This window comes from Triticum aestivum, chromosome 7B (genome assembly GCF_018294505.1).
Source record: "Triticum aestivum cultivar Chinese Spring chromosome 7B, IWGSC CS RefSeq v2.1, whole genome shotgun sequence".
Taxonomy (NCBI): Eukaryota; Viridiplantae; Streptophyta; class Magnoliopsida; order Poales; family Poaceae; genus Triticum; species Triticum aestivum.
Window position 1 is genome coordinate 16,182,112 of NC_057813.1, and position 16,006 is coordinate 16,198,117.

Sequence of the window (16,006 nt, forward strand, 5' to 3'; positions counted from 1 at the left end):
ACAAAAAACATAATTTCTAGATATACTGATACACCGCGCACCTTGGATTTCTTCAAACCGTTTCTTGGTACAGTCGAATTCCTCATCAGACAGCCGGAGCTTCCGATTGAGCTCGGCAATTTCAGCGGCCTGGGCAGTAGCCGCCAGCTTCGAAGCATGCCAGACATAAAAAACAGTGCGTGACATACTTGTTAATGATCCTCTGTTCGGATTGTCTTAATCCGGGCAGAGTCTCAGGGGCTATTGTCTACACATGGGCTACGCCTCACACGTACATACATAGAATACAGATGAAAAGTATTAGGATGCCTACCTCGAAGCCTGTCAGCAGGCTGTGGAAGGCTTCAGTCAGCCCGCTCTTTGCGGATTGAACCTTTTCCGTAGCCGCACCCATAAGAGTGCAGTGTTCTTCTACAATGGAGGCACATTCCAGTGCCTCCCGCATACTGTCAGCGGCCTTCGGATTGGCAGAGGCCACCGATGGAGCTCTTGCTCCCCCGCCCTCCTTCGAAGGGGGATGTTGATCCGAACCCGGTGTCGTACGGGTCTCTGGGACGGTGTTCAGCGAGGGTCCGGACTGCTGAAATCCTTCACCCTTGATGGTTGTGGGGATCGCCATGCCCCGCTCTACAACGCCCGAGGTGTTGTCCTCGGGCGACTTCCGGACTGTCTCGTCCACCCCTCCCCGACCAGGAGATGGCCTTTGGGACGACACCTCGGTGTCCTCCATGGCGAGGGGAGAGAGGGCACGAGATGGGTCGTAACTCTCCGCCTCCCCGGTGGCTAAAGAGTTCCCCGTTGAAGAAGAGGGGATCGGGATCTTGCATGGAGGGCTGAAAAGTATAAAGGAGGATGAGCATGACGAAGTAAGATTAAAATAATTGAACGAGTGAGTTTCTAGAACTTACGTCTCGGCCAGGGGCTTCTCCCTTTGGGCCCGCTCCGGACTGTGTTTGCACTCTATGTCCAAACTGTTTGAGAGGACCACTCGCCCTTTCTTTGGTGTCACCCCCTCTGGGTCCTCGAGGGCTGTCCTTTTCCCCCTCCTCGTCCCGAGGGGGGAGTCGCTCTCCACCTCCTCATCATCCTCCTCCTCCTCTTCCTCATCTTTGTCTTCTTCGCGAGAGGAGACGGGATCGACCTCTCCAGACACTATAGCCGGAGGGCCCTTGTGGCGGTGCCCGTTCTTGGGCCCCTTGCACTTCTTCTTGGCCTTCTTCTCCGTTGGCTGATAAGGTGCCGGAACCAGCATCTTCTCCAGCTGAGGAGTAACTAGGTTTTCTGGTAACGGAACCAGACACTTGATCAGCTCCAACTTCTTGGTCCAACCCTGCAACAAAAGACGGGTTGATGAGTCTGGTATAGACCGAATATGTGTGTAAACACGTGACTAGATATGTCTTCGGAGAAACCGAACACCTATTGGAGAGGCCGGATACGCGATGTTGATGCCGATGTCTTCGGTCTCCATGGGCCAGTTGCTCTTCTGCGCCTTAAAATACAGCTTCCACATCCCTTCATGCGTAGTGCCGAAGAAGTGTTGTAGCATCCGCGGATCCTTCGGCTTGAATTCCCACATAGGGAAAGCCCGGGGCTGGCAGGGGAGAATGAAGCAGAAAAGCATGATCTCTATCATGTTGGTTAGACTAACATTCTTTCCCAACACGTTGGTGATGCGTGTTTGCAGCGCCAGCACCTCCGTCTGGGACCCCCAGCCGATGCCCTTCTCGTTCCAGGAAGTGAGCCTCATGGGGGGTCCAGATCTGAACTCCAGAATGGCCGCCCAGTTGGGGCGGCGTGGCTTGGTGATGTAGAAACACTCCTGTTGCCAGATCTTCACGGTCTCCATGAAGGCCCCCTTGGGCCAAGTGGTGTTCGGCAGCTTGCTAATCATATCCCTGCCGCAGTCCGCGTGCTACCCATCGACCACCTTCGGCTTCACATTGAAGACCTTGAGCCATAAGGCGAAGTGTGGTCGGACGTGGAGGAGGGCCTCGCACACGACTATGAATGCCGATATGTGGAGAAATGAGTTTGGGACTAGATCGTGGAAATATAGCCCATAGTAGTACATGAGTCTGCGGACGATCGGGTGGAGCGGGAAACCTAACCCTCTAAGGAAATGGGGAAGGAAGACAACCCGTTCGCTGGGCTCCGGACTAAGAAGGACTTGACCTTCAAAGGGAAGCCGGTGCTTGATGTCGGCAGAGAGGTACCCCGCACTCCGGAGATCTGCTATGTTCTCCTCCATCGCGGAGGAGGCCTCCCACTTTCCCTTGGAACCAGCTCCGGCCATGGTCGGAGTAGGTGGTGGTGGTGGTGGTGAGAAAGACAGAGACTTTGCGAGCGCGGAAGAGCTTGGGAGATTGGAAGGCTGAGGAGAGACTAGTAGAAAAAGGACCTAATGCTCAGCCCTTTAGTCCCGGTTTGTAAATTAACCGGCACTAATGTGACCATTAGTGCCGGTTCGAATGGCTATGCATTAGTCCCGGTTCGTGTTGAACCTTTAGTACCGGTTCGTGGCACGAACTGGTACTAAATGGGTGGTGACAGACTGGCGTCAGGCCGGGGCCCCACGAGCCCCTTTAGTCCCGGTTTGTGACACGAACCGGGACTAAAGGTCTAACCTATGGTGCCGGTTTGTGTCACAAACCCGGACAAAATGGGTCTAACCTTTAGTCCCGGTTGGAGACTCAAACCGAGACTAAAGGTCAATTTTCAAACTCTACCCCCCCCACGTGTATTGCCATTTTAGTTTTGTAAAAAACAAAAGAAAATGATAAAAACTTCAAAAATTAAAATCCTTTGAGATGTAGTTATGTTACTACATTTACTAGTTAGGAAAATTAAAAAACTTAAATTTGGACATGTTTTGCAAAAAAGTGTTATGAAAAAGTAAAACGGACATATCTTTTGCATACAATGTCGGGAAAAAAACGTATAATATATCAAAAAATCAGCACGAAAATCTGCATCTGATTTTAACCTCCTACGACCTGTTTGCAAATTTTTAGAATCCTCAAATTCTAAAAGGAAAAAAAGATGTGCTCAATTTCAGTTTTTTAATTTTCGTTAAATCTGGTCAAATTGTGGTCAAACTATGGTCAAACTAATTATTCAAGAAATATTAGTGTTAATAAATAATTATTTTAGTTTTTTTACTTTTGGTCAAACTGTGGTCAAACTATGGTCAAATCTGGTCAAACTGTGGTCAAACTACTTATTCAAGAAATATTTCGGTTACTAAATAATAATATTTTTTTAGAAAAATAGTTTCAAACTAAAACGGTGAAACATGTGACTTCATGCTCAAGCTAAATCCTTGAGGGTTAATAGGATTGACAGCTTACTATTGTCAGGTAAACAACACGTGCAGACTTGGAAACTAGGGGGAATAGAACTGGGAAGTTAAGCATGCTCAGGCTGGAGTAGTGAGAGGATGGGTGACTGGCCGGGAAGTTAGACGATTTGGAATGATGAGGGGTGATTAGAGCAATGATGAGCGGTGATTAGAGACAAAATCGTCAAATAATTCAGAAATTTGAAAATCGAAAAAAATATAATTTTTTTCTTCAAAAAAATAAAATAATTTTTTAAAAAATATCCTTTAGTACCGGTTGGTGTTACCAACCTGTACTAAAGGTCCCCCAGACCACCGCGCGGTCTCGTGCCATGTGGTGGGCCTTTGGCCCTGGTTCGTGCAGAACCGGTACTAAAGGGGGGGGGGGCTTTAGTCCCCACCCTTTAGTGTCGGTTACAGAACCGGGACTAAAGGCCCTTACGAACCGGTGCTATAGCCCGGTTCTGCACTAGTGAGATATGAAGGCGTGGGGAGGAAAGTGGGGGTCCCTTGGCCTCTTATGGGCAGTAAAAATACCAACCGCCCGCCACTCGCGCCTTGAATCTCGCCTATTCCCGATGGATGCGTGCGTCGCAAACGGTTGGATTACCCAAATGTCATTGATATACAATCCCGTATTAAGTGGGCACGATCTCTGTTTTGAAAGGTCGTGCCAACGAGGCGTGACCTTGAAGCACGAAATGCGGGGCATGAAAATGGTTCAAAGTGATGAGGGGTCGAGTCTGACGCTTCGTGGAAAGAGTTGTCCGTAAAAGACGATGTTCTCCTTTTTCTTATATATATCTTGCCTTCGCAGCTAAGGGTTGTGTTTATTGTGCAAAGCCGGATATAATTCTTTTTACAGAGGAAAGTCGGTGTGTATTCTTTAAGGAACCTGCCTTGCAATGCCGAAGACTATCTGGACGCCGAATATATCATCATTGAAGACTGGTTCAGGGGCTACCATGGGAGTCCTGGATTCGGGGGTCCTTGGGCGTCCGGTCTATGGATACGAGCCGGACTGGTGGGCCGTCAAGATACAAGACAGAAGATTATCTCTCGTGTCCGATGGGGACCCCCGTATGTGTGGATGGCAAGTATAGGTGTCCAGATATCTTATTCCTTTCTGTAAAACCAACTTTGTACAACCCTAAGCCCTTCCAATGTCTATATAAAGTTATAAACCGGAGGGTAGATCGGAGGCAGGATGATAACATTGCTAGGCTAGCTATCTAGGGTTAGTCGAATCGATCTCGTGGTAGATCAACTCTTGTAACCCCTATACCCTCGAATATAATCAAGCAGGAGTAGGGTTTTACCTCCATTAAGAGGGCCCGAACCTGGGTAAACATTGTGTCCCTTCTCCGCTGTTACCATTGATCCTCAGACGCACAGCTTGGGCCCCCCAACCCGAGATCTGCCGGTTTTGACACTGACAATGGGCTTCTAGCAAGAACCGTTCTTACCATGGCACAAAACCACAACGGTGATTTATCAAGTTTGTTGTTTTAACCTTCAACAAGGACCGCCCGTAGTCAAATTCGATTCAACTAAAGTTGGAGAAACAGACACCTGCCAACCACCTTTATGCAAAACTAGTTGCATGTCTGTCGGTGAAACTGGTCTCATGAACGTGGTCATGTAAGGTTGGTCCGGGCCACTTCATCCAGCAACACCGCCGAATCAAAATAATACATTGGTGGTAAGCAGTATGATGATCACCGCCCACAACTATTTGTGTTCTACTCGTGCATATCATCTACGCATAGACCTGGCTCGGATGCCACTGTTGGGAAACGTAGCATGCAATTTCAAAAAAAATCCCTACGCTCACGCAAGATCTATCTAGGAGATGCATAGCAATGAGAGGGGGATAGTGTGTCCACGTACCCTTGTAGAATGAAAGCGGAAGTGTTTGACAACGCGGTTGATGTAGTCGAACTTCTTTTCGTTCCGACCGGTCAAGTACCGAACGTACGACACCTCCGAGTTCTGCACACGTTCAGCTCGATGACGTCTCCTCCTTATTGATCCAGCAAGCAGGAGAGGAGAAATAGATGGGATGACAACCAACACGATGTCGTGGTGGTGATGGTGGTGGCGGAGCACCGACAGCGCTTCGCTAAGCATCGCTGGGACGAGGCGGTGGAACTACGGAGTAACATGAGAGAGAGAGGGGCGCCAAGGGCTTTGTGTGTACTCTTGGGGTGCCCCCTCCCTTCTATATATAGGTGGAGGGGCGTGGCAACAACCCCTCCAAAGTCCAAGGCGCAGCCAAGGGGGAGGACTTGGAATCCAAATCCAATCCTATTCCTATTAGGACTCCTTCCTTTTTATCCTTTCCCTAGCCACATGGGCTTTTGAGGACTTGGTGCACCTAGCCCAATAAGGCTAGGGCACCTCCCTGCAGCCCATGCTAGTCTTTGGGTCGTGGTGAACCCACTTGTGGACTTCCGGACCCCTCTGGAATCCTCCGAAACCTTCTAGAAGCTTCCCGGTACAATACCGAAAAAACTGCACCTTTTTCCGGAACCCAAAATATGACTTCCTATATATAAATCTTTACCTCTCGACCATTCCGAGACTCCTCATGACGTTCGGAATCTCATTTGGGACTCTGAACAACATTTGGTTACCACTCATCAAATATCCCGATACTACTCTAGCGTCAACAAACGTTAAGTGTGCGGACCCTACGGGTTCGAGAACTATGTAGACATGACCGAGACACCTCTCCGGTCAATAACCAATAGCGGAACCTGGATGCTCATATTGGCTCCCACATATTCTACAAAGATCTTTATCGGTCAAACCGTTATGACAACATACACAATTCCCTTTGACATCTGTATGTTACTTGCCCGAGATTCGATCGTTGGTATCTTCATACCTAGTTCAATCTCATTAACGGCAAGTCTCTTTACTCGTTCCGTAATACATCATTGCGCAACTAACTCATTAGTCACTATGTTTGCAAGGCTTCTTATGATGTGTATTACCGAGAGGGTCCAGAGATACCTCTCCGATACTCGGAGTGAAAAATCCTAATCTCGATCTATGCCAACCCAACAAACACCTTCAGAGATACCTGTAGAGCATCTTTATAATCACCCAGTTGCGTTGTGACATTTGATAGCACACAAGGCATTCCTCCGGTATCCGGGAGTTGCATAATCTCGTAGTCGAAGGAATATGCATTTGACATGAAGAAAGCAGTAGCAATAAAACTGAACGATCATAATGCTAAGCTAACGATCATAACTGAACGATCATTGTCCATCACATCATTCTCCTAATGATGTTGTCTCATTTATCAAATGACAACACATGTCCATGGTTAGGAAACTTAATCATCTTTGATCAACGAGCTAGTCTAGTAGAGGCTTACTAGGACACGGTATTTTGTCTATGTATCCACACATGTATCAAGTTTTCGGTTAATACAATTCTAGCATGAATAATAAACATTTATCATGAAATAAGGAAATATAAAATAACAACTTTATTATTGCCTCTAGGGCATATTTCCTTTCAGTGAGAGGATTGCTTCAAGCACCGCTTGGTCTCCACTGCCACCAGGTTCCCTTTTATTCATGTTTGATGCCGCGATCTTCTCCGAGCTAGGGAAGGTTGGTGCAGGGGTGATCGCTCTAAATTCTGATGGCCAATGTGTTGTTTCCTGCCGAGAAGCGACCAATGGAAGGCCTGCACCTGAGTTGGCTGAGGCCTTGGCTCTTCGGTGAGCTGTTTATCTTGCACGGGAGGAGGGATGCGACTCGGTGATCTTCGGCTCCGACTTTCTATCCCTGATGCAGAGGGTTAATTCTTCTGTCTGTGTTAGTTCGCTGGTGGGCTCAGTGGTGTCGGACATCAAATATGGCGCGTCGAGCATCTCTTCTGTGTTGTTCAAGCATACTCGTCGGCAATCTAATGTTTTAGCTCATTATCTAGCTAATTCTTGTATGGAATCTAATGGTCTTTGTGTTTTTCATTCTACTCCGGTTTGCATTCGGAATACTCCGGTGGTGCGTGCCCGGCGGCTCCGACACTTGGAGCCCGCCGGGCGACGCGGGTAGGGCAGCGGCCGGGCGTGGCTGCTGCTCCGGCCGTGGGCGGCGACATGGGTAGGTCTCGGTGCCCTACCGGTGTCATGGCGGCTTCACGGTGGCTCGAGGGATCTGTCTGCGGCAACGGCCGGCTCCTCCGGCATCGGTTTGTCTGCGTTCGGGCCGTCTCGTCCTTCACCCCATCTCCTCGTCGCCCGGGCGCTACTCCCATCAAAGGGCTGGTCCTTTCCCAGCTGCGATCCACCGCTCGTCTCGCGCCCATTGCCGCCGACAGAGCTCGTCTCGCGCACGATGCAGCAGGAACGAGCTCGTCTCGTGCACGATGCAGCAGGACTGGGCTCGTCTCGCGCACGATGCAGCAGGACCAAGCTTGTCTCATGCACGATGCAGCAGGACCGAGCTCGTCTCGCGCACGATGCTGCAGGACCGAGCTCATCTCACGCTTGGAGTAGCAGGATGGGGCGGTGGATGCCGGTTTTGGCCGACCTATTGGGTCTCGACGCTGGGGGTTGCCCAGGGGCGCGAAAGGTGGGACCTTTCCGCTCGTCTCTTTCATTGGGGTGCGCCGGGTCACGGCGAGGTGGTGTCGAGGTCTTGGATGCTGGGGCGGCGGCCCTGGTGGTGGTGGTGGCGCGGTGCTTTTGGACAAAGCCCGCGCCTTGGTGCTGCCCGCTCATCATGGCCGTGTGGGCGGCGTGGTTGCTGGGTTGTGGCGTACGGTGGCGGTGAATGTTGGCCGAGGTGAAAACCTGCTCTATCTTCGGACGGACCGGCGGCGGCGAAGATCGCTCCCTTCTTGAAGGCGTCGTCGCGGCTCCCATTGCCCGTCATGCGGCTCCGGGGGAAACTTTGATCCTTGGATCGGGCGGTGGCGGCGCTCCGGCGTCGTTTCCTTCCTGAAGGCGCCGCCTTGGAGCGCATGTTTCGTCATATGTAGCTTCATATCTTCGGGACGGTAGTGCTAGGAGTAGTGTTGCCGCGCTCAGCGCCTTTGTATCCCGTCCTGGGTGTGTGCGTGTGTTGCGATGGCGTAGCGTGTGGTTGTACTGGATGCTTGTGGGTTGTTGCTTTATATATAAAGCGGGGCGAAAGCCTTTTTCGGTATAAAGTGTTCACGTTTTCTAAAAAAACCACCAAAAAAATACGGGCAAATATGCATTTTGATCTACTAGCAGCAGTACACTCGAAATGCCAGAAAAGAAAAGGGAAACTCACGTTCACCGGTGTGCCAAAACGGAACTCATCCACCTGTCCACGGCATCGCTCATGGAGCACACGGATCGCGATCCGCGTGACGCCACAAACCCAAATCGCCACCCTCCATTTGGCCTCGATCCAACGGCGCAGATTCCACCCTCCTCCGCCCAGCCCGCCTGGCCGAAATCCGAACCCCCAAATAATCGCGCGCGACGGCGCGAAGCACCAAAACCCAATCCTCGACCCCCTTTAAAATCCGCCTCCATTCTCCCCCAACCCACCAGAGCCAAGTGAAATCCCAATCTCCAAACTCCTCAGCGCAGCAGCAGCCAGATCCTTCCCCATCCATCCCAATGGCCCGCACGAAGCAGACGGCGCGCAAGTCCACCGGCGGCAAGGCGCCGAGGAAGCAGCTCGCCACCAAGGCGGCTCGCAAGTCGGCCCCGGCCACAGGCGGCGTGAAGAAGCCCCACCGTTTCCGCCCCGGCACCGTGGCGCTCCGGGAGATCCGCAAGTACCAGAAGAGCACGGAGCTGCTCATCCGCAAGCTCCCCTTCCAGCGCCTCGTCCGGGAGATCGCCCAGGACTTCAAGACCGACCTCCGCTTCCAGTCCTCCGCCGTCTCCGCGCTCCAGGAGGCCGCCGAGGCGTACCTCGTCGGCCTCTTCGAGGACACCAACCTCTGCGCCATCCACGCCAAGCGCGTCACCATCATGCCCAAGGACATCCAGCTCGCCCGCCGCATCCGTGGGGAGAGGGCCTAGGTTTGGGGTCGCTGCTGGCTAGTAGCTGTTCTTGTCCTATGATCTGAATGTGTTCAGGGCGCTTCTGTTTGTTGGTGTTGATATGATGTATCGTGATGCTTGAATGAAATTGCAATTAAAAAGTTCAGTTATCATGCTTATTCTGTCCCCCCAGTGTCACTGTTTGATTATAAATTGCTCCGTGATTCTTGCAATGTTCTTGTGACATGAAGCAAGCTGATTATGCAAGTGATAGGTTTGGAAAGTATGCAAGTGATTATGCAATGTCCCCATGGGCTTCGCGATTTTGCCGGGGCCCTCTGTTATTTATCTTTGCTCCCTGTGTGATTCAGTTTCTTGCACTTTTCTTTGCACGTTTCTGCAGGCGTTAGGTGAATTTGTTTGGCCTTTCGGCTCTGCTTGATGTGTTTCTGAACTTGGCTGGGCAGGTTGATGTGGATTAGCTGAAGCTGAATCCTGCATCACATCAACAAGTCGCCACTTCACCTTCTCAGCTAGTTGGAAATTTGCATTGGATCTGATCTACTTTATCTTCATTTCTCAGATTTTGTTAAGTAATTTCTGTGATTGGATGTTAAGTTTGCTGAATGTTATCCTTCTGGGGTTGATTCTTGTGCTGAGTTTTTCCTGGTTGTGATTGTTCTTGTCTTCATGATGATTCTTCTGGATCAGAAACTTGCAGTTGACAATTACAGTTTTTTTTGTCGGATCCTTTCAGTACTATCCATTTAATCTAACAAGTTTACACCATGCAGTTGTACATTATAAGAGCAACAAGTAGTGTAATTAAACTTGTGCTGTGATCAGCCTATGAGAGTATATAACATGACACACTTTAAGGCTATTATTTTCTTATCATCCTACACCGCTGTTAACTGACAGAATGCGCAATTTGGTGCCAGCAGCACTCTCTCCGAATAAACTCGTGCTGCGATCAGCCTATGTGGCTATGTCTCACAAAGTTTTGTTGAAAGATTAAGGCAGATATGAGTACAAGCCACTAATCACTGCAGTTGCTATGATACTGTTTGCAGCTTCTGTGGCATGAATTCCATCCCAACTCACGTAGTACTTGGCTTCTCCGCAGGCCGTTGCACTTGCAATGTCGCCGTTTACAAACTTGCTGGTACACATTTGGGTTAAAATTGTGAGCTCTGTTACTGTATCCAGAGCGGCGGAAGCTACACGAGGAAGGAGGAAGGCCAACCAATTCAGTAGTACTTGACACTTGTATTTTCAGATATGGATATGAACCGAAACGGCTGATGTACTCATTGGATGGCAGAAATGATTCTAGAGAGAGATCATCATGAGCTTCTGGATGCCTTAACATCTCAAGCATAACGGAATCTCTGTCAACGTACATGATCGATGCATCCTGCAGCGTCCAACTAGTAGACAACAGCGCTACGAAGTTGCTAACCCCAAAGCAAGTAGTTGAGGAGGCGCCATACATCATGGAGTTCACCGAAATTCGTTAATTATTTTGATCATTTCAATTTATGATAACCATCATTTCTACAAGCCCGAGTTACCTGTAATGTCCCCTATATGTGTCTGGCACCTCAAGGAAGAGTTTCCCTGACAGTCTATCGTGTACAGAAACACTTTTCTTCTTGAAACATCAGGTCAGCTTCAGGTGAATTTTACAGTCTCGTGTACAGCAAACAAATCCATCCTGGTCTGAACTGTAAAATTCACGAAATTCAGACCATGTTCGTAGTGTCATTTTGCCAGGAGATTTTTTTCACCACAGGTGCCGAACTGATACTGCCATGCTGGTGACGACAGTGACATGTAGATCGTCAGCGCAGTTGAGGCCAGCGTGGCAAAGCTCATGGGTATTGCGTGAAACATTACGGAACCAAGTGTGGGTACAGTCACCACTCACAAAGGAACCAATGTTCTTCATTTGACACAATCATTTAACATTTTCAGTCATCATCCTTGTTACAAATTGCTCCGGGCTGGAGCTTCTGAAATTTCTACTAGCTGCACATCAGAGTGCCATCGAATTGATCTGATTATGACGGATAGATATCACTGATCTTCCGTGCTGTATCTGCCTCCTTGTCTTACATTTCTTGTCCCGTAATGGTCCGATTATGCTGGTTGCTCTTGGGCGACAAAAGTCGAGTCCTACTGGGCTGAACAAAGTTGGGCAGATGCTTCGACCGTTCAATAATACGAGTTTTTTTTTTTCGTACGTGCTCTAAATAAAATAAAAACTATCTTTGCAAAGTAGGAACCCGATCCAACTTTTCGTCGGGAATCTTTGGTGGCATTTTTCTTATCTGTGGGTCCCAGAAACTAGCACTGATTGTCCTGATGATGCCAATCCGAGGACGACGCCCTTTCTTTATCTGGTGGTTCGTGCTTCAGGAATCATTCTCTATGGTGGGGCAATAACCAAAAACGACTTGACAAGGAGAAACGCAAAGCTTTTGATAGCCGGTGATGCTAGTGTGCTGGCAATTATGGAAGCAAAGGAATAATCGGGTATTTCGCTTGATGGCCATACCTATGTCGGTTACAGAGCTTGTAAACAAGATTTTAGATGAGCTTCGCACTTGGGCGATAGCGGGAGGGAATGGAGTTGAAAACATTTTATGAGGAGTTAACGTAGTGTGTGGAGTTGGAGTTAAGTGTGGCCTCGGCCGGCTTGTGGCTGTTGGCTGCGCACAAAACCTTTTTTACATCGTCTGCTCTCTTCTATAAGGGCATGTACAGTGGTTGATAAGATAGTCTTATCTTAAGTCTTACATTTAATTTTTATAATGGATCATTTCTTAGTCTTATCTTTAATAACTAGCTATTCCTAAAAATGTGATGAGACATATTGTATTAAAAGATCATCTTTTGCCTTCTCTTAAATAAGAGAAAGCAAGTCTTTTCTTACGAGTTCTTTCCCTCGACCTCATCATTTATCCTACGTGTCACTCGTAAGATAGCACTATTGTACATGTCCTAAAACTAAGGTACGCAATTTTCGTACTTAAAAAAAATTCTCTAACAGGATTGTGCTGGTACATGGCCACTATTCTGTAGCTACAGAAGCTCACCGAAATCTGACACATTGGTCCAGCGCCGGTGTTCATGGCGTTTACATTTTTTTCCATGTCTGGCGGACCAACGCCATAGCCCATGGCGTTTATGCAGCTAGAACAACACTGTTTTAGTATGGGCGTCTCCAAAGAGAAAACGCAAAGGAATGCCCTCCCTTCCGCTAAGAGCATCTACCACTGGGCTTTGCAAATTAGGCCTATCAAACGCCTGGGGACATGACCGGACGTATCCGCGGACAGCGACCAGTCACGCCTTAAATTAGCCACTCTGCATCTGATTCTCTCATATTTTAACTCATAGATTCATGCAAATTATGCAAAAAAAATCCTACATACTACTTTAGCTATTATTCATCGTCAGAGATATCCATGACGATGGTGTCGGGCGCCTGCTGGACGGGCGGGTAGAAGGGCTCCGACTAATCCTCCTCCAGCTCGATCTCATCCATGTAGGCGAGCATATCCGCCTCCTCCACGGCTTGCTGCGCCTCCATCTCCTGCCGGCGACACCGTCTGGCCTCCGCAGCCGACTCCGATCAGAGGAAATTGAGGATGGCTTGCTGCTCCGCCCGCAGATCCTGTCGCCAGCGTCCCCCACATCCTCCTCCTCCTCGTCGTCCTCCTCCTCCTTCGGATCCACCACATCCGGAGGTAGCCCCGCGGTGATCCGGGCTTCGCGCCTAGCCTGGATCTGCTCAAGGGGCTCGAGCCGGCACTCTGGCGTCAGAAATGGCTGGCTCCTCACCCGACAGCGTGGGGGCATGGCTACTAGGCAGACAGGTGGAGTGGAAAGTGGCGGCGGCGGCGGACAGGTGAAGAAAAATGTGGATATACGCGGCCCGCCGGAGCGGCACCGCGCGGCGCCACCAGTCCGACGAAGGAGACGAGCTTCGGACCGCCGGGTTTCCGGACGTTTACGCGTGGGAACTGTCGTCAATCCGACGTGGCGGGCGGCCCGGGCGCCCCTTATCCGCTCCATATTTGGGCTGGATATAAAGGATGGCGGTCAGCCCTGATGTTTGAGGTGTTCGTCTGGATAAAAAATCGTTGTCGGGCGGTCCGCTCGGACGTTTGATGCCGGTTTGGCGCGTCAGGTTGTACATGCTCTAACAGGCGGTCGGCGTCCGGTCAGCCATAGGTCGGTTAAATGGACTTTCATCAATTTGGAACAATCAAAATCAAGCCGAATTTCAACCTGGTGTAATTTGTTTCCCTTTTGGAGTAAGCAATTTGTTTTCTTTCGGAGATCCAGTGTGCTGTTGCGTTGGGACACCTGCCCCTAGTTTCTTCTAGGTGGCTCCCCTAGTCCCTTCTAGGTGCCTCCTGCGTGAGTGTGTCCTTTGGCTGAATGCTGCAATTTTTTTATATCTATAAATATCTAGTCTTCACTAATCTATTTCTCCGAATGCATACATGTCACCTCACCATGCATGCAAATTTTTCATCTCAACATGGAAACAGCATGAAAACTGGCCCATCTCATCAGTAATCAAAGACAACAAATCATATACTTCCTCCGTTCGAAATAAGTGTCTCAACTTTACTAGCCTTGGTATAAAATTGTACTACTAAGATTGAGACACTTATTTTGGGACGGAGAAATTATGTTTTTGGGACGGAGAAATTATGTTTATTTATAAATCTCATCCGAATATTCATGACCAAAATATATAAATATCATAAAAATATATTGCAACCTATCCATGCTTCAGTATTATGGATAGGAATTTTTTTTAAAAAAGACATGCAGATGCGGGGCGATGTGTAGCAGCAACGAAAGAAAACAAATGAGGATATCAACAAGTTGTGCATGTGGCCCTCATCGACGGGGACCAAGGCCGGGATGCCGACCCACCACGGCCTGTTCGTTTGGCTGTTTCGGTGAAATACACTTTGGTTCCTGGTTGTATATACACTCTATATGAATTTTTTTAATATTTTAATAAAAAATCAAAATAGGCAAGAACTATTTTGAAAAAACACTTGACTTACTTTTGCACTAGTAAATAAATCTCAACGGAAAAACACGAAAGTTGACCTCACAGCAAAAAAGACAAAATTTATTTGCTATTATAGGTCACTATTCACACTATTTTAGCCAAAAATTTGTCTTTTTTGAAAAGAAGTCAAAGGGATATTTTTTTTGTGGATTTATTTTCCCACGAGTACAATAGAAGTTCAAATTTATTTCAAAAATATTTTCAGGAATTTTTAACTTTTTGTTGAATTACTATTTTTTTTCTCATATAGGGTGCATATGTCTCATAGACCAAAAGTTCCCCTCCTATTGTTTTTGGGCCATTTCAATCTGTGCTAATAGGAAATTCTTATATAAGAAGAAAAAATGTATGTATACTACAGGACACACTTTAAGGCTATTATTATGATTTTCTGCATCATTCTACACAGCTGTTAACTGAAAGAATGCGCGATTTGGTGCCACAATGTTCGACGCATGGTCGACGCATCCTGCAGCGCCCACCTATCCTCGGCCAAGCTGTTGTTCAGCAGTATATAGTAGCACTTGACGACGGCGTTACTATAACTAGTCACTTATCAAGATCACTCCTGCTATGTGGAAGCTCCAGCGGAAAATTCAGGTAGCACACGATCGGCGCCATGCTGAACAACATGAAGTTGTAAGGCCCAATGCTGTACAAGTCCTGCAAATTAGTTGAGCAGGTGCCATACATAATCATGGAGCTCACCAAATTCCCCGGTTACCTGTTGTTGAGTATAATGTTTATTAGGAAAGACGAGATAGACTAGGATTTGTTCTGGTTTGTCTTGTACTCCAAATAGATGATTGTACTCCTATATATATGCCCACGAGGCTCAAGCAATACAACAACTATTCCACCAATCCCTCTCTCCCTTCTAACATGGTATCTATCGCAAGTCGATCCTAAACCCTAGCCGCCGCCGCTTCCGCACCTGCGCGCCGCCCCCGGGGCGGTCGGCCTCCATGACCGCCGCCGGGGGCCGCGCTGCCCGTACCTAGGGTTTGTCCGCCGGCCGTGTTGGCCGGCTGTCCTAGAGAGTCTTTTTTTCCGATCCTTTGATCCGAGTTTTCTCTCTCTCGCCAGTCGCTTTGATCGGCGTTTACTTTTTGGTTTTCCGGTCCATGTGATCCGGTTTGCGTCGCCCACCGCCGCCGTCGACCCCGTGCGCCTCTACTTCAACACCGACGCGATTGGCCAGCTTCTTCACCGACCCGGCGGCCTCGCGCGTCGTCCGTGCGTCCGTCCATCGGTCGCCCCGAAGCGGCGGCCTCGCGCGTCGTCCGCGCATCGGCCCGCCGGTCGCCCCGACCCGGCGGCCTCGCGTCATGTGGCGGCCCTTCACCACCGCCGTTTGCGCGACGGCCCGCCCGTCGATCTACGCTGGCCGTCACCGCCTTGCTTCGACCGGGACTCCTGCATCAACCCGACCCGGCGGCCTCGCGCCATGCGGCGGCCAATCATAGCCGCCCTACCGCCCGCCGCCGTCGGCTTCATCTCGGACTCCGCCGCCACCACGCCTCCGCCGAGCGGCGTCCCCGACCTCACGCGCGATCGGCTTGATCACCCGCTC

At 49.2% G+C, this 16,006-nt stretch overlaps 1 protein-coding gene across 1 annotated transcript; it reads left to right on the forward strand.

Moving 5' to 3' along the window:
- Positions 1-8,859: 8,859 nt before the first annotated feature.
- On the forward strand, positions 8,860-9,508 carry LOC123161088 (histone H3.2). Its single transcript, XM_044578938.1, has one exon. It carries the CDS (start codon positions 8,958-8,960, stop codon positions 9,366-9,368), a length of 411 nt encoding a protein of 136 aa, XP_044434873.1. The 5' UTR covers positions 8,860-8,957; the 3' UTR covers positions 9,369-9,508.
- The last annotated feature ends 6,498 nt before the right edge of the window (positions 9,509-16,006 follow it).

What these genes read in the sequence shown, in the direction of transcription:
- LOC123161088 (XM_044578938.1), top strand. Translation starts at nt 8,958, where the DNA reads ATGGCCCGCACGAAGCAGACGGCGCGCAAGTCCACCGGCGGCAAGGCG.